The sequence below is a fragment of the Lynx rufus genome, unplaced genomic scaffold, assembly GCF_022079265.1.
Source record: "Lynx rufus isolate CCGP_SWC_20201006 ecotype Redwood Valley unplaced genomic scaffold, mLynRuf1.p SCAF_4, whole genome shotgun sequence".
In the NCBI taxonomy this organism is placed as follows: Eukaryota; Metazoa; Chordata; class Mammalia; order Carnivora; family Felidae; genus Lynx; species Lynx rufus.
In genome coordinates, this window is record NW_025814856.1 from 101,885,422 (window position 1) to 101,903,757 (window position 18,336).

An 18,336-nucleotide genomic window follows, 5' to 3' on the forward strand; every position below is an offset into this window, starting at 1 on the left:
TTTTTTTAATGTTTATTTTTGAGAGAGAGAGAGAGAGAGAGAGAGAGTCAGAGCATGAGTGGGGAAGGGACAGAGAGAGAGGGAGACACAGAATCTGAAACAGGCTCCAGGCTCTGAGCGGTCAGCACAGAGTCCAATGTGGGGCTCGAACCCACGAACCATGAAAATATGACCTGAGCCGAAGTCAGACACCTAACAACTGAGCCACCCAGGTGCCCCTGTATATATATGTATACCTGTGTGTGTGTATATATATATATACACACACACATACATACATACATACATACATACATACAAAGAGAGAAAGTCGGAGAGAGAGAGTGTCAGTCTTTTGGATTCTAAGCACTGGAGATAATCTTTCAAGTAGAAACAAGACACCTGCCCTTTTGAAGCATATATTCTAGTAGGAGAAGAGATAAGACTGAAAACTAATAAAATATGGGAGCTTACATTAGGTCTAAGGGAAATCAAAGAAACAGTGTTACATTAGATAATAGCAGGTGACACTCTTAGATTAGGTGGTCAGGGAAGCTTCTCTGAAGCAGCAGCTCAGTCCATCAAGCATTAATTGTTCTTCCAGTAGCTCTTTTGGTATCTCAAGGAACTGTTGTAGTTAACAACATGTAATGTATGTTTTGTTTGTGGCATATTTTGCATTTATGCTGTCATGAATTTGTGGTTAAGAAGTCAAATATCCAGGGGCACCTGGGTGGCTCATTTGTTAAGGGTTCAACTCTTGATTTCGGCTCAGGTCATGATCTCATGGTACATGAGTTTGAGCCCTGTCAGGTTCTGCACTGACAGCACTGGAGCCTGCTTGGGATTCTCTCTCTCCGTCTCTTTCTGCTCCTTTCTGCGTTTGTGCTCTCTCTCTCTTTCTCTCAAAATAAGTTTAAAAAATACACTTAAAAAAGTCAAATATCCAGAGTATAATATTGAAATAATTCTGTGTAAAATGGGCTTACTTTTTTTTTTTTTTAATGTTTGTTTTTGAGAGAGAGAGACAGAGTGTGAGCAGGGGAGGGGCAGAGAGAGAGGGAGACACAGAATTCAAAGCAGGCTCCAGGCTCTGAGCTGTCAGCACAGAGCCTGATGTGGGACGCAAACTCACAACCATGAGATTAGGACCTGAACTGAAGTCGGATGCTTAACGGCCTGAGCCACCCAGGCATCCCCGGACTTACTTCCTAAATATATTTCAAAATATAGTAATAAAGCAACTAATATAAAAATACTTATCTTTTTTAGGAATGGTGGAAAGTAGCAGACATAATTGGAGCGGTTTGGATAAGCAAACTGATACTCAGAATTTAAATGAAGAGAGAATTTTAGCTTTACAGCTTTGCGGGTGGATAAAGAAAGGAACGGATGTAGATGTGGGGCCATTTTTGAACTCCCTTGTACAAGAAGGGGAATGGGAGAGAGCTGCTGCTGTGGCATTGTTCAACTTGGATATTCGACGAGCAATCCAAATCCTGAATGAAGGAGCATCTTCAGAAAAAGGTATTAGGTTATATTCTAAGATGACTGCAGTTCATAGAATCCTTTAAAGTAAAGATGCTTATAACTTTAAAATATTTAATCAGTATTTTTAGATAATTTTTTTTGAAAGAGTAATGAGCACAGAACTGTATCTATGAAAGTAGATATCCCATCTCTTTTGTTTATGCTTTGGTTTATGTCTAAAAAAGAAAATGTGTCTTAAGTACCATTTTAATGATGTTACAGTAAATGCTCAAATGTGTCCCTTTTAATGTTTTTTTTTCTTTTAAAGATGGTTCACATACATTTTTAAAAATGTATTGGAGATTGGGCTACTTCAGTTTGCAGGCATTCTTATGGCAAACATTTGTATTTTATACATCATCTTTCGGATGGTTATTGGTTGACTTTTAGGAAACTAAGTGACACTTTAGTTAGACTAATACAGATTCTTATAAAAATCATACTTTGATCTGCAAAAATGCTTCTACTGGAGTCTGGTGATTTAAACATAGTTTTATAGTAATAGTATAAATAGTATAAATAGTATACTATTTATACTATACTATAGTATAAATAGTATAAATAGTATAGTAAAAAATAGTAATATTTTTTAAAAGGAAGAAACAGTGAAATGTAAAGTTTTTACTCTGACATTTTGCAAGAGAATACGTGGGCAAATAAATTTCAGTCTAGACATGCAGTTTTTTCCTTATCAGGAATATTTCAGTTGAAAGTAACTAAGATTATATATAGCTTTTGATTTTTAATACACCTAGCAAATTATTTCTGAATATTCAGAATGTGTAATTCTTATTTGATGGTCCATTTTGAAAACATTACATTTCTATTGTACCATAGAGAAAAACATGCAAATAATTGTAATGTATTTGCTTGCAGTAAAAAAAAAGTTTGAAAAACTAATGTTTTGCCCAGATTGGCCTCTTTTCCTTCACTTTTGCTCCAGTGTAAGTCTTCCCCATTTGGGAGAGCAATAGAAGATAATGTGGAGATGAAAAAAAGAATCGATATTTAAGCCATTTGTAATTATAATTTTCGTATAACCTGAGAGCTTGATGCCTCCCTATCATGTGTGCCTGGAGAATTTGGTGTTAGATTTAAACACCCATACTATCAATAGGGAAAGTATATTTCCTGTGATTTTAATAACTTGGTTAAGGACTAAAGAAAAGATTTTCTGAGTCAAATATTCCTTTCCACTTGGAAATAAATTGTTTTAAGCAGGATTCACAAAGATATTCTTTGGTTGTGAGGGTGGTTGTTTTAAATTTTTTTTTTTTTCAACGTTTATTTATTTTTGGGACAGAGAGAGACAGAGCATGAACGGGGGAGGGGCAGAGAGAGAGGGAGACACAGAATCGGAAACAGGCTCCAGGCTCTGAGCCATCAGCCCAGAGCCTGACGCGGGGCTCGAACTCACGGACCGTGAGATGGTGACCTGGCTGAAGTCGGACGCTTAACCGACTGCGCCACCCAGGCGCCCTGAGGGTGGTTGTTTTAATCTCAAAAGACTTTAAATCTAATTTAATAGAGTAGGCAGAGGAAGCAAGCACAAAGTAACTTGGGGAAAGTGTTCATAGGAATGAAGAGCAAGGCTATTTAAGAACATAAAGTGGGAAATGCTGTTTTATTTGGAAAAGAAAGAAAATGATCAGTCTCAAGGAACAGAATAAGAAAATTGCTATAATAAATGTAGAAAATATTCAAAAGTTAAAGGTGAATTTAATTTTCTTTTCTGAAGCTGAACTTAGATGGCCAAGCAGTCATAGGGCTAACTGCCAGTTTAGCAGCTTATCCATGGCTGTATGAACTGCTAAAAACTGCAATTTAGAAGACTATTGGTAACAAATGCTTTGTTGCAAATGTGTCTAAATACAATGTTACTCTGTTAATTTTGATAGTTAATTTTGCCCTAGAAAAATTAAAAGTATAATACTATAATAAGAATGCTAAAATAATGGCTTTCAGAACATATACTTAAGTATGTGCATTCTGTATTTAGGAATAGGAAAACAAAATTATTTTGAAAATTGTAGTCCTGAGGTACAGTAATGTTTATTATCAGTGTTCTGAAATATCTGTATGTAAATGAACATAAGGCTGGCAATGATTCTGGTAGTATGGCTTCACTTCTCTTCATTTAGACCCTACACAATAACACGGTATAGGAACCTGCCTGGAATGAGAACTTGAAAATTTAATGATGTGTTTGTCCTGCACAGGGTTAGTAATATTGGCAACAGTTTTATAAGAATAGAAATTTTTGCTCGTGGTCCTTGCCAAATTTTCCAGTCTGGACCAAAACCCCTATTCTAGTGGGCTTATTTTTCTGTAGGTAAATGTTGTCTTTCAGTCTATTGGTTTATGGTTTAAGAACTGGAAGAGGAGATATTAAGCTTTTGATTACTTTGATTAGCTGACTGTTTTTAACATGCAGGCGATCTGAATCTCAATGTGGTAGCAATGGCTTTATCGGGTTACACAGATGAGAAAAACTCCCTTTGGAGAGAAATGTGCAGCACTCTACGACTACAGTTAAATAACCCATATCTGTGTGTCATGTTTGCATTTCTGACAAGTGAAACAGGATCTTATGATGGAGTATTGGTAAGCTAATTTCTGTTTGACAAGGTTCCTTTTAAAATAAAAGTTTTTATCTAGCCTTGTTAAAATGTTCAAATGTCTGTTGCATGAAATATTGTTATATTTTGATGTATTTTGTATTAGTTAAAATAAGGTATCTTAAATATCTTTGGGCGGCTCTTGAATGTCATTCTACAGTTAAATACCTGATAACAAACTTGATTTTTTAAATAGTTTTAACAACATAATTTGCAGATATAGAGGGAATAGGATTTTATTCTTTAGCTTAAGAACAGCTCTAGAATTCTACAACTATATAAATATAAATTTCATATTGAAGTGCATTTTTTAAAGTTTATTTATTTTGAGAGAGAGAGAGGGAGAAAATCTCAAGCAGGCTCTGCACTGTCAGCACGGAGCCCGGCACGGGCTCAAACCCATGAACCATGAGATTATGACCTGAGCTGAAGTCAAGAGTTGGATGCTTAATGGACTGAACCGCCCAGGCACCCAAAAATGCAAATTTTTAAAAGTGTGTGTTTTTGTTTTTAATTAAGTAAACAAACACATGATCAATTATGATTAGAATAACCATGTAACTTATCTGAGTTAGTATTTGCATTCTCAGACATACAGACAGTTTGGAAGATCTATGATCACATTACTTATACTGAACTGTTTCATTTTTTCATTATTTGGTCTTCTCTATCACTTTTTTCTCCTGCTTTACCCGCATATGTATCTAACCATAACACCAAATAAGTTCTTTACACAAAGTGGGGACAGAAGAGTGAAATGAGATGTACTTATCAGTTTCAGTTATAGTGTTTTAAGCTTCACATTAGTACTATAACTTTTTTTTGCATTGTTGGATACTTTTCTACCACTGAGAAGAGCTTTCTAACATGGAACTTATTTCTGTGTTTGCTATTATAGCACTTCATATAAAAGACACATTGCTTGGATGATTGATTAAAGGGTCAGGCCCTAAGAATTTAAAAAAAACATGTATTTTACTGAGGTATCTTAATGAAAAATTTAATAAATGTTGTTAATGTCCACTTTGGCAATTCCTTAGTTTATGGATTTTGTCCATTAACTTCTAATAAAAGAACTATTGAACTTTTCTAACCACTTCAAATTAATATCCAAGAGTGGTTTTTTTTTTGTTTTTACTGTCATTACTCTTTTTTGTTAAACAGAAGACTTTAAAATGTTGTATTTTGGAGAAATAATACTTTCAGGAAGTAGTAAAGTATGGTAAAGACAAGAAGAAGAAGTGGATTGTTCAATTTTATGTTTATTTTTGAGAGTGATAGAGACAGAGCATGAGTCGGGGAGGGGCAGAGAGAGAGGGAGACACAGAATCTGAAGCAGGCTCCCAGCTCTGAGCTGTCAGCACAGAGCCCGATGTAGGGCTCAAACTCACCAACTGTGACATCGTGACCTGAGCCAAAGTTAGATGCTTAACTGACGGAGCCATCCAGGTGCCCCAGATTGTTCATATTTTAAATTGATAGAGAAGTATTGTTTAAATACTCAATTTCTGTATTTTAAATTAAGTGATCTATTACAAATACCCTTATTTTCTTATATCTAAATTTGGGTTATTAAGTAAGATATATCTTGCCTTAAGTAGAAACTTCATATTTCCGAACTCTTTTGAGAGTGTGCCTAATTATTCTTTATGTATTAATAATTATAATTAATGTGTCCTTTGTTAAAAATTGTTAAGTTGCAGTAATCTAATGGAAAGTGCTGAATTGGGAAATCGAACATAAAGTCCTTGCTCCAGCACAGTTACTTCAGCTAGTCAGTTTACTTTTGGGGTTTTCATTTTCTGAGCTGTAAAATGGGACAGATAATATTTATAATTCTTTTCCAATCAAAATTACACACATGCGCTGAATCTAAAGAGTTAAATCTAGTTTGCATGAGACATGTTCCATCGTAAATGTAGCACCGTATTTTATACTTGGAAGTGCACGTTAGGATAGGTATCAGTTGAAATGGTCTTATGTTTAAAGCAGGAAAACTATATCTCATAGGATGAAATCAATGGAAGTCACTTTTAAACTTTTATATTTAGCACAAAGTTAATTACCTTCCTACATTTATAGAAATTCAAAATAGTATTTTACAATATTGACAAGTCCACAAAAATTTAAGTATCACAGTACTCCTGAAATTTTTGCCACAAACCACCAATATAGCAGTATTTTACTATGGCCAAAATAAAGTGTATCTATTTATTTATAAGGGTATGTTTAAAACTTTCTACTTTGTATTTAGAAACATGTATTGATAGTCTTTTTAAATTCTGTATTGGTATATTCACTGGTAATTCACAGATTTCCTAGACTTGTTGATTAACTTAGCATCCCAGAAAAGATTTCCTCAGTTTCCCCCAGATGTATTTCTATAATGGAAGGATTACATGGCATCTTAAATTTGATAAACCATATTTTATTGCTTGCATTTTATGTTGGAATTATGTAAAACTGAACTGGAATATTTTTAACCTGAATTGGTCAGTATTTTAGACATAAATTTTTACTTTGCAAGAATAATAACCTTAGCATGGAGTTTCCTGAGGGCTACATGAAGAAAGACATCTTAGGAGCACCTGGGTGGCTCATTCAGATAAGTGTCTGACTCTTGACCTCAGCTCAGGTTATCATCTTATGGTTCGTGGGTTCGAACCCCGTGTCGGGCTTTGCGCTGATAGTGCAGAACTTGCTTGAGATTCTCTCTCTCCTCTCTCTCTGTTCACCCCCTCTGTCTTTCAAAATAAATAAATAAACTTAAAAAAAAAAAAGGCATCTTAGGCAGTCAGTGGCTCTCCCAGTATATACTCAATAACTTACTAATACATTTGAAAATTAAATTGCATATTAGATATAAAATAGTCTGCAAAAATATAAAACTCATAGCACCTACAAGTAACTCCTTGCTCTTTTCTTTTCAGTATGAAAACAAAGTTGCTGTGCGTGACAGAGTGGCATTTGCTTGTAAATTCCTTAGCGATAGTCAGGTAAAAACTGATACAATTCTATGTTTGAAGTTATTAATATTTACTCTTACTGCATTAGGAAATTAATCTTTTTGTATAGATATGTATATGTGACATTTATATATGAATTATTCTAAAAAAAGTAAACTAATAATTCTTTGTTAGGTCAAGATATTGTAAACCTGTGTATCATAACCAAAATTGCTTGTGTAAGAATGCTGACTTAATATTTTAGTTTATTTCTGCTTTTGGCCTATAGATAAAGATGTTAAACTCACCCCTTAGGGATGTCATAAGAGAATTCCTTCATTTCCTAATACAGTAAACAAGTATTAAATGCATATGCTATGTGTATAGTGAGAGAGAAATGCACAGAAACAATGAGTAACATAATGTGCTAAGTGGTACAATAATGAGAAAGTGCTGAGGGAAAACGGAGGAATCTTGGCTACAGGTTGGGGTGGGATGAGGCCAGGGAACACCTTACCAAGAGATGTTATTTTTGATAATCTTAAAGCTCCCTTTCAACTCCAATTCTGTTACAGCAAGAACTTGGCAGAATAATGAGGACAGTTCTCTTTAAGTTTAAAATAGTAAACTCTGTAGTTCTTTTGTAGAATAATTATTAAAACAATAAATGTCTTGCTGTTTTGAAAAAGTGTTTTAAATGATCATGGATTCTGCATTGTAGTTTATGATAGATGCAGACTTCTTAGAGATCATATCTAGATTTTTGCAAGGGCTTTGGTTTTAAAATGTTTTCCGTAAATATAGCACTATTTTAAAAGTACAAGTTTTGAAGGTACAAAGTATATAGTGAAACATATTAATTCAGAAAAATCACTTTGAATTTTCCAGTTAAATAGGTATATTGAAAAGTTGACCAACGAAATGAAAGAGGCTGGAAATTTGGAAGGAATACTGCTTACAGGCCTTACTAAAGATGGAGTGGACTTAATGGAGAGTTATGTCGATAGAACTGGAGATGTCCAAACAGCGAGTTACTGCATGTTACAGGTTAGTGCAGTGTGGTGGCAGCTTAAAGAAAAATAGTGCTTAACCACCTTCCTCTGTCATCGAATGGTTATGCCTTTTGCTTGCTTAGGATCTTTAGGAGGCATTTCACTTTAACCTAATCTCTTGATCTATAGAGGACTTCTTCGTGTCCCTCACTCTCCTGCTTTGGGTTATCCAGCTATTCCTTTCATTTTGGGAAGTTTCAGTGTTGAATTTATATAAAGTTCAAATGGAGCAGAGAAACCTCTCTCCAGTTTCTCCAGTTGACAGAATTATACCTTTTGTGAAAGAGATGGTCTTTCCCTGATCTGAACTGTAGTCTCCCTTGAAGTCCTGAAGGCAAGTTATATCACAACTCTCTTAACTCGTCATTTTCACTCTTTGTTATCAATGGGCATGATTTGGAGTAACAAATTCATCACTTTACTTTCAGTTTTTACTGTTAGTAGTTTACTGTTAGCTGTTAAAAACAGATTTCTGGCAAAGGTTTCCTTCTGCTTTACTTTTGATAGACATACCATGAAAATTTAGAGCATTTCCCTGAGATTTCCTATAGCTCTCCAACTCTTCTTACCCTTTCATGGTGTCCTTTTTCCTGTCCCCATCCCTTCATACAATATGATAGCATGCTGTGTACTGGGCAAACATAGTAGAATGCTCCCTTCCCCGCCCCTACCATCTCAGGAACAAATACAGATACTGGCCCACAGACCACACTATAATATACTTACCAACATATCAGGCCACTGTCCATGGAAGAAAAGGTGTCTTTCTGTAACATAATGCATAATTTTGTCTGACTGAAATGAGATTACATCTGTTAAATTACACTGGAGAAATATGACTACCAAGTACAAATGAGTTGATAGCTTCTTAACAAGATTTATAAAATATAGTTAATATGCAGACAGTGTATAATAAAAGACAGTGGATCTTGCTTTTAGAAAATCCATTCTGATGTTTCCCCCATTTGTATTTATATGATCAAGGTTAAGTCTACCATCATGCTGTTTGTTCTCTATCTTATTTTTCCTTCTTCCTTTTGTTCTTCTGTCCCTTTCCTCCCTTCTTTTGATCTAATTGGAACATTTACTTGTTTCACTTCACCCACTGGGTTTTTAACTATTAACCTGTCGTTATCTTTTTTATTTATTTATTTATTTTGAAGTAGTTGTTCTTGGTCTAACAAAAATGCATCCCTACCTCATCAGTTAACATTTTTGCCCCCTCATACTTCACATTTCACACCTAACACATCATGTTTCCTACTTTTTCTCTTTTATCTCACACCTGACATTTCCACTTTTTATCTTCATACTTCACACTTTTCAGATGTTACAACAGTGTAATTCCATTTACACATCTCCTTCCTTTGTCCTATTATTTTACTTCTATATACCTTATAAACTTCAACTAACAGTGTTATTGTATTTGTTTTGAACAGTCACTTGTCTTTTATGTAAATTATGTGAAAAATGAAAACATGGACTTTTACATTTATTTATTTATTTATTTATCATTCCTGGGACTGTTTACTTCCTCCAATAGACACAATTTTCACGTTGTATTATTTCTCTTTGGTCTTTCTCTCTAGCATTTCTTGTAGTACAGTTTCATGGATGACAGATCCTCTCAGCTTAATTTTAACTGAAAATGTCTATTTCACTCTTGCTTTGGTTCAGCACTTTAAAGGTGTCGTTTCATACTTTTCTGGCCTCCATTGTTTATGAAGAAAAGTCAACCATTATTATTAATGTCTCCCCTGTGTAATGTTTCATTTTTCCTTGGGCTGCTTTTGGTTTTCAGCAGTTTACCCTTGATGTTTAGTTGTAGTTCTTTTTGTCCTGCTTGTGGTTCACTGATCTGCAAGTCAGTGTTTCTCATTAGATTGTGAAGTTCTTCAAATTGTTTAAATGCTGTGATTTGTTCATTGACTCTTAACGTCACCTGAGGAGAAGATTTTCAGCTCTTGTACTGTTTAGTTCTAGAGTCTTAATTTTTATATAGTTTACATTTTTCACTCAGATCCCTATCTGTATGCTGATTAAAACATTTTTCCTGGGGCATCTGAGTGGCTCCATCAGTTAAGCGCCTGGCTCTTGATTTTGACTCAGGTTATGATCTCACGGTTCTGAGATTGAGCCCTGCATTGGGCTCTGTGTTGAGCGAGGAGCCTGGTTGGGATTCTCTATCTCCCTCTCTCTCTCTGCCCTTCCCCCACTCACACACACGCATGTGCTCTCTCCTTCTCTCTCAAAATAAATAAACATTTAAAAAAAAAAACAAGAAAACACACAAAAAACAAAAACTCTACTTTTCCTTTAAGTCTTTGAACATATATTTAATGGTTGCATTTATGATTTTTCCTGCTAACTCTCTTAATGTGGGGTATTTTAGATTTGGTTTTTGTTGACTGCCTTTTTCCTTGACTTTGAACTATACTTACCTGTTTTTGTCTGGTGGTTTTTCATTTGAATACTGGATGTTGTGTATAGTACATTATAGAGATCTGGGTTCTTTTACCTTTTCCTGAAGAATGTTGGTTAATGCTTTTGGAAGTTCAGTTACTAGCTGCTCACTTTGGTCTTAGATTTTCTTACTATGGCTTTTTGGAAAGCCCGGGGTATTTCTCAAGCCTTTCCAGTCATAATCTCTGACCTGTTTACATTGCACATTTTGTTGGAGATTAAATTTAGATTTTTTGGGGCAGATCTAGAGAAGACTTATCAAATATGAATTGACCAAATTGGGGAAGCGTGGGATATAAAGATTTATTTTTCTGTGAATTTTCTTTTTAAACTAGGGATTATACTCTACTTTAGCACTTAGTTTTGGCTAGTTGGTCATTATTAGGACTAGAGGAGATGTTTACTTTTTTAAGAAATGAAATTGTCAGCCAAGAGTTTTTCACATATTTTTTTGCTGAATTTAACCCTGAATTTAATTGAAATTAATACCTAATTAATAGGTGAAAGGGTGAAAGATAAGCTTCTTCTGTTTTGATAGAATGTTAAAAGATAGATTATTAGCTGTTACAGGTTTCTTCCCTTTTTCCATTAGTAAGATGCTAAGTTCTCTCTAACATTTTACTTTTCTATCTGGCTCCCTAAAACTGGGAAACCTGGGCTTCATTACTGATGCCCGTGGCGTCATTGGAGGCTGAGACTTTCTCTACTTTCTTCATCATGTGAACTTAAGGAAGATATCCTGGACAGGGCTAAAAGCATTCTGTGCAAACCCAAAATAAGCACAGGTGAAATGTGAAATGTCACAGCTGCCAGGGAGAATACAGCTTTAGGAAGAGCCTTACTGGCAAGAAATTGAAGTTCGTAATGAGAAGAAATCTAAGTTTAAGGTAAAGAAACTGTTGCTTTTCACTGTGGCCTAGGGGCAAAAGAATGAAGAACATTTTTGGTTTGGGTTTTTTTTTTTTTTTGGGTTTTTTTTTTTTTTTATTTTGAAGGTAGTAAATGTATGTTTTGATTGAGGGCAAGAGAGAGAATAGACAGATTTAACTTTCAGGTAAATAGGTATACAAAAAATAGCATCTGCATTCACAGTACACTGCTAGATCCAAAGGACAAGGCTCAGTATTATTTTATATGTGATGGAGCTATTTTGGTATGCTTGTAGATTAAACAGTAAACAGATTTTGTGAAGGCAGAGGTTTTAATTTTGGGGACAGAGTATTCACATCACTTTGTACTGTATTCAAGTAGGAAAGTGAATTGTTTCCTCTTGGATCCTTCAACTTAAGTAAGAGATACAGAATTATACTTTCCTGGCCAGGTATAATGATAATATATATAGTACATATTTATGTCATTAGTAGAGGCCAGCTTAAAGTAAATTAAAGAAGCTTCCGCCAATTATTTTGTCCATATCCTCATTAGGAATCAGCTTTTGGCAAAAAGGGAGCCTATTTCATCTGTGCGACTCATACTCACATGTTACCTGCAATTTTCTGACTTAGCCAGGAAGTTTTTAAACAATTGTATTAATTCATGTTTTCATTTTAGGGTTCTCCTTTAGATGTTCTTAAAGATGAAAGAGTCCAGTACTGGATTGAGAATTACAGAAATTTATTAGATGCCTGGAGGTTTTGGCACAAACGAGCTGAGTTTGATATTCACAGGAGTAAGTTGGATCCCAGTTCTAAACCTTTAGCACAGGTAAGTACAATATTTTGGAGAGAATCAAATTGTAACATGTACTTAATAACCCAGCCCAAAATAGAAGTGTTTACGACATGTTATATTGGGTAAATTTAGAGTTCAGTTTAATAAATTATTATTAGCTCATCCTTTTGCTTATATTAAGTTCCTATTGATATATGTGTAATAAGGCAGGATTTCCTTTTTTCTCTAACAGTATATACATATGTCTAATTAGACATGGACATTTTTTTCTTTTAGCATTAGTTTAAAAATCCTTAGCTCAGTTATCACATAAAGCATATTCCATGAGATCACTGTATCTAAATTCAGACATTAGATATCAGGTATATCCTCAATGTGAGCACTGGATGGTGCTATTTTCTTATTTTAGAAAGTTGAGAAATTAGTGATTATATTAAAACAACCAAAGTGTTGTAAAATAACATTGCATGGTAATATTTGTTACTAATCTGTGTAAGTGTTTAAGAGCTTAGGAATTTAACGTAATGGCAAAATGAACACTTTCTGTTGCTATTATTCTAAAATTCTAACTATTTAACATTTTAGGATCCTTAACTCCTTTTGTCTTAGGAAATGAGTGCTTTCTTTATAAGAAAATTTTGTTCAGGAGATCAAATCATTGAACTGTGGATCAGAAGTTAAAATGGGTTATTTTGTAATGTTCAAAGTGAATTCTAAAGTCTTTGTTATTTCTAAAATGTTATTATCTAATATTTCTAGGTTTTTCTACAGATACTAGTAGTATTAGGAGAAATATAACTAAACAGAGGTAACAGAAGAAGTATTCATATAACATAACTGCTAAGTGGAAATCTCAAATGGGAGCTGGTTAAACTTAGCAGATAACAAATTATTTTATAATATAAAATAAAGTTTAACAGTTATTTAAGAGTAATTTGTTAGGATCAAACTTTGAATTTATTTTATTTGTAAAATTTGCATGATATTTATCCCTCCTTTCGTTTTGTGCAGGTGTTTGTGAGTTGCAATTTCTGTGGCAAGTCGATCTCCTACAGCTGTTCAACTGTGCCTCATCAGGGCAGAGGTTTTAGTCAGTACGGTGTCAGCGGTTCACCAACAAAATCTAAAGTCACAAGCTGCCCTGGCTGTCGAAAACCCCTTCCTCGATGTGCACTTTGCCTCATTAATATGGGAACACCTGTTTCTAGCTGTCCTGGTATGACCTAATTCTATAATTTTCTGAGCTGAAATTGTTCCTACGTAATTGATTTAATGTTGTAAATAGAAGACATATTAGATTGAGTTTATATTATTTCTAGGAGAAAGCCACTTTGCTGGCTTAAAGGTTTTGTATTTCCTGTAATTTATAAAGTCTATACATTAAAAGTAAAATCTGTATTCATGATATCACAAGTAATCTCACAAATGCTGGCCAATTTAAAGTTCATGAAAAGGGCTTAACTATTAAGTAGCCCTATAATTGTACTATTTTCTTATCACTTTTCTAAGAGGAGTTCCCTCAAATTTTATATTTAAAAGTCAGTATGCCCTTATCTAGTAACAAGTACCTTGTATGCATAAAGAGCTTTTGATAGTCCCAAAGCACTTTTACATTCTATCTTACATAATCTTCAAAATCTACCTGTGAAATACATGGAGGAAGTGTTAGTCTAGAAGTCAGATCCTTTTACTTCCAGGTTTTGGTGCTGCTTCTGCTAGATTTGTCAGTTACTTAGTAAAAACATGTGTTTTTTAATGGTTAGAAGTATTAGGATTATTGTTTACTGCTTATAGTAAACATATAGAAAAACTTTTTGAGAACAGTAGATAATTGAATATAATGTATCCAATGACTGGAAATATTCAAGCTGTTTATGTAACTTGAAAATTATACTATGGCAAAAACTTTAATTAAAAACATTTGAGTATTTAGCACGCTGGTATAATAAAGAACTGGATATGGTGTCAGAATGCCTGTTTTATTCTCCCTCTGTGACAGTCTGACATTCATTTACTCTAGCTCTCTTTCATGTAAGGTGTTAGACGGAGATCCTTTCTAGTTAAGAAATTTTATAAATCAACTGTGCAATTGGTTCATGTAAATAGTTCATTTGTTACATTAACATTTGTGAAAGAGATGTGCTGGAATCATTGGCTGAGTAATTATTTTTCCAGTTTGATACCTTTTTTTTTAAGCAAATAAAGGCAATACATAATATTTTCAAATTTACATATTAATTTTGATTGAAATTTCAAATTTTGATTTTCATTTTATACATTGCATGCTGACCATTTTTGTGGTCCTGATACGGTAAATAGAAAATAGTTTGGACTAAAAATCTACAGTGAAAGAACAAGGAGGCAAAATATTGCGTAAAGAAGTTCTATATGAACTGGGATACATAAAAATAGTTAAATTTAGGGGTGCCTGCGTGGCTCAGCCGGTTAAGTATCCGACTTCGGCTCAGGTCATGATCTCCTGGTCCATGAGTTTGAGCCCCATGTCAGGTTCTGTGCTGACAGCTCAGAGCCTGGAGCCTGCTTCGGATTCTGTGTTCCCTCTCTCTCTGCCCCTCCCCGCTCTGCCCCTCATGCTCTCTCTGCCCCTCACGCTCTGTCTCTCTCTGTCTCTCAAAAAATGAATAACATTAAAAAAAATTTTTTTTTAAAGTAAATTTAATACATCTTTCACAACATAGCCTCAGGAAGCCATAATGGCCTATTATTTTTTGCTAGATATTTCCTTTTCAATCTTTTTAATTTTTGAAATAGGTAAGAAAAGATAAAATCAATTTTCTAAAATTTGAAGGAAGCTCAAAACATTTCACCCTGTTATAGAGATTGTTAATTTAATGAATATTCTACACTCAGGTTTATAAAATCTTAACATTTTTCCATATTTGCGTCAGAAAGTGTTTTTTTTTGTATTTTGCTTCAGTAGTATTTTTTTTTATATAATGTATATTTGAACAGTTGAAGGCTGTATATGCTGAGTTGAATCGAAGATCCTTGTGGAGCTTATAGTGTACAATGAGCATGGATAAAATAAGAAATGATATGTTTAAGAAAAGAAATACTGGTCCAGAATCCCTTATCTATCATTCCAGAATCTCTAAAAAGATCTGAAAATCCAAGTTTTGTAAATGAATTTACAGTAATCTCATATGGTAAACAAACCTGTTCAGAACTGGCAGAAGGCTGTTAAGGTCTTTGATAACAGGATGCTGCCTCTGACTTTCCTGGAGTTGTTATATAATATTTGCTCACTATTTTCCAAAAATCCCAAGCATTCTGTATTCTGAAACACATTAGGCTTTCTGAGTTAGATAAGGAATATTGTATAAAGAAAGTGTTATACTTCTGTTTGAAGGACATTTGGAAATTTTCAGAAAGAAGATGCCGTTTAAGGTGGTCGTTTAAAAAAGTTTGGGAGATTTAAATATGGGAAGATCTTAGAGAGGCCTTCCAGGTTGGAGACGAAGTGTAAAAAGCATAAACAAGGGTAAAGAGATTAGTGAGTGTTAGTACAGAGAGCGTATGGGAACTAGCAGTTGCGTCTGTATGACAAGAGCCTCAGAAGTAGATTAATAGGAAATAGTGTGGGGAAATTAGGGAAACCTGGTCTTTAAGTGATTGTTGTGCTAATTACAAAATACGGTTGACCTTTGAACAACATGGGGGCAGGGGGTTAGTGGAACCAACCTCCAGACAGTCAAAAATCCAGGTATAACTTATGACTCCCCCCAAATTGAACAATTGGTAGCTTACTATTGACTGGAAACCTCACAGATAAGCTAAACCATTGATTAACATACAGTGTATGCTTTGTGTATTATATACTGTATAGTATATGATACTAGGGAAAATAAAATGTTAAGAAAATCATAAGGAAGAGAAAATATATTTACCATACTGTAAAAAATCCACATGTAAGCAGATCCATATAGTTCAATCTCATGTTTTCCAAGGGTCAGCTATAATAAGCATATTCTTTTTTAGTATGTAAAATCAGAAGACTCTGAGTTCCAAAATAAGACAGGACCTAATAGAAATAAAATGCTAGCTCAAGGTAGTTTAAAGATTGAGGTGTACACATCCCTCTGTTGCTTTGCCTACAGTTAGAGATAACATCCATCCATCATGCTTTGTGATCCAAGTGGCCAGGATTTCCATAAGCTTATTTAACGGAGGGTTGCATATCTTTACACTCAGTTGTGCTTTAAAGATTGGACTCTGTTGAAACTCAATAGAGTTTATAATTATAAACACAATTATTTATAAATGTTTATAATTTTATAACTATAATGTTTAATTGTAAACATATTTAGCAGTATGACTTGTAACCGTTATTTAGTCAACAAATGTCTAATTAGCACTTATTCTTCTAAGTGCTGGGAATAGTACAGTGAACAAAACAGAAAAATCCCTGCCTTTATAGATGTTAATGTACAGATGTGATACCTTTTTTAAAATTAGGTTACATACTAGTTTCTCTCTTACTCTTCTTTTAGTAGTAGCAGTAGTAGTAGTAGTCAGTGACTATGTGAAACTCTAGTTTCCCTTGACTATTCTGTAGCACTTATCTTTGTAATTCACTATGAATATTATAAAAGTTACGACTATTTGATCTTTTTTTGAGTATAGTTGACACACAACATTACTTAAGTTTCAGGTAGGTGTACAGTTTAGTGATGTGACAAGTTTATATGTTATACTATGTTCACCACAAGTGTATCTACCTGTTACATCACTATTACAGTATCACTGACTGTATTCCTACATTCTGCCTTTTATTCTTGTAACTTAATCATTTCATTACTGGGAGACTGTATCTCCCTCCCCCCTTCCCATTTTGCCCAACCCTTCCCATCCCTCCCTCTGGCAACCATCAGCTTTATTCTCTGTATTTATATGTCTGATTCTGCCTTTTTTTCTAATTTTTTAAAAATTTATTTATTTTGAGAGAGTGAGAGCAGGGGAGGAACACACACACACACACACACACACACACACACACAGAGAGAGAAAGAGAGAGAGATTGAGAATCCCAAGCAGGCTATACACGGTCAGCACAGAGCCTACATGGGGCTTGAACTCATGAAACTTGTGAGATCATGACCTGAGCTGAAATCCAGAGTCAGACACTTAACTGACTGGTCTACCCAGGTGCCCTGATTCTGCTTTTTGTTTGTTTATTCATGTTTTTTAGATTCCATTTACAAGTGGAGTTGTATGATATTTGTCTTTCTCAGTCTGACTTGTTTCACTTAGCCTGATACCCTCTAGGTCTATCCATGTTGTCTCAAGTGGCACAATTTCATCCTTTTTTATGGTTTTGTAATATTCCATTGTATATGTACACCACACTTTGCTTATCCATTTGTCTATTGATGGACACTAAGGTTGCTTCCATGTCTTGGCTATTGTAAATAATCCTGCAATAAACATAGGAGTGCATGTATCTTTTTGAGTTAGTGTTTTCATTTTCTCTGGGTAAATGCCCAATACTGGAATTACTGGAATTACTGGATTTTTAATTTCTTGAGGAACCTCCATATTGCTTTCCACAGTGGCTGTTTCATTTGCATTCCCACCAACAGTGCATGAGGGTTCCCTTTTCTCTACATCCTCACCAGCACGTGTTATTTTTATATTTTTGTTGCTAGCCATTTTGAGAAGGGTCAGATTTCATTGTGGTTTTAACTTATATTTCCCTGATCTTTCCATGTGTCTGTGAGCCACCTGTATGTCTTCTTTGGAAAAACAACTATTCAGGTTCTCTGCCTATTTTTTTAATAGGACTGTTTGTTTTCTGGCTCAGTTATAGAAGTTTCTTTTGTATTTTGGTTATTAACCCTTTATCAGATATATCATTTCCTAAAGCTATTTGATCTTTCAAAAGCCTTTTCACATAGCATTGAGGTAGACCTTAGTATTTTCAGCTTCATCAGAGGAACATAAGGAATAAACTGTTCTGGATTCAGTCTGTTTTCTGCATCTTAGAAGTTACAAAAATAAAGTGAAAATCACTAATGAGCTATTACACAATATAAAATGGTTATCTTTAAAAGGTCTATA

At 34.4% G+C, this 18,336-nt stretch overlaps 1 protein-coding gene across 1 annotated transcript in view; it reads left to right on the plus strand.

Moving 5' to 3' along the window:
• Positions 1-18,336, plus strand: part of MIOS (meiosis regulator for oocyte development) — a 47,923-nt gene that overhangs the window by 25,262 nt on the left and 4,325 nt on the right. Inside the window, exons 4-9 of the mRNA XM_047095532.1 lie at positions 1,252-1,506; positions 3,944-4,113; positions 7,058-7,123; positions 7,961-8,119; positions 12,139-12,291; positions 13,270-13,474. Coding sequence (XP_046951488.1) covers positions 1,252-1,506; positions 3,944-4,113; positions 7,058-7,123; positions 7,961-8,119; positions 12,139-12,291; positions 13,270-13,474 — 1,008 coding nt within the window. The remainder of the gene's footprint in view (positions 1-1,251; positions 1,507-3,943; positions 4,114-7,057; positions 7,124-7,960; positions 8,120-12,138; positions 12,292-13,269; positions 13,475-18,336) is intronic.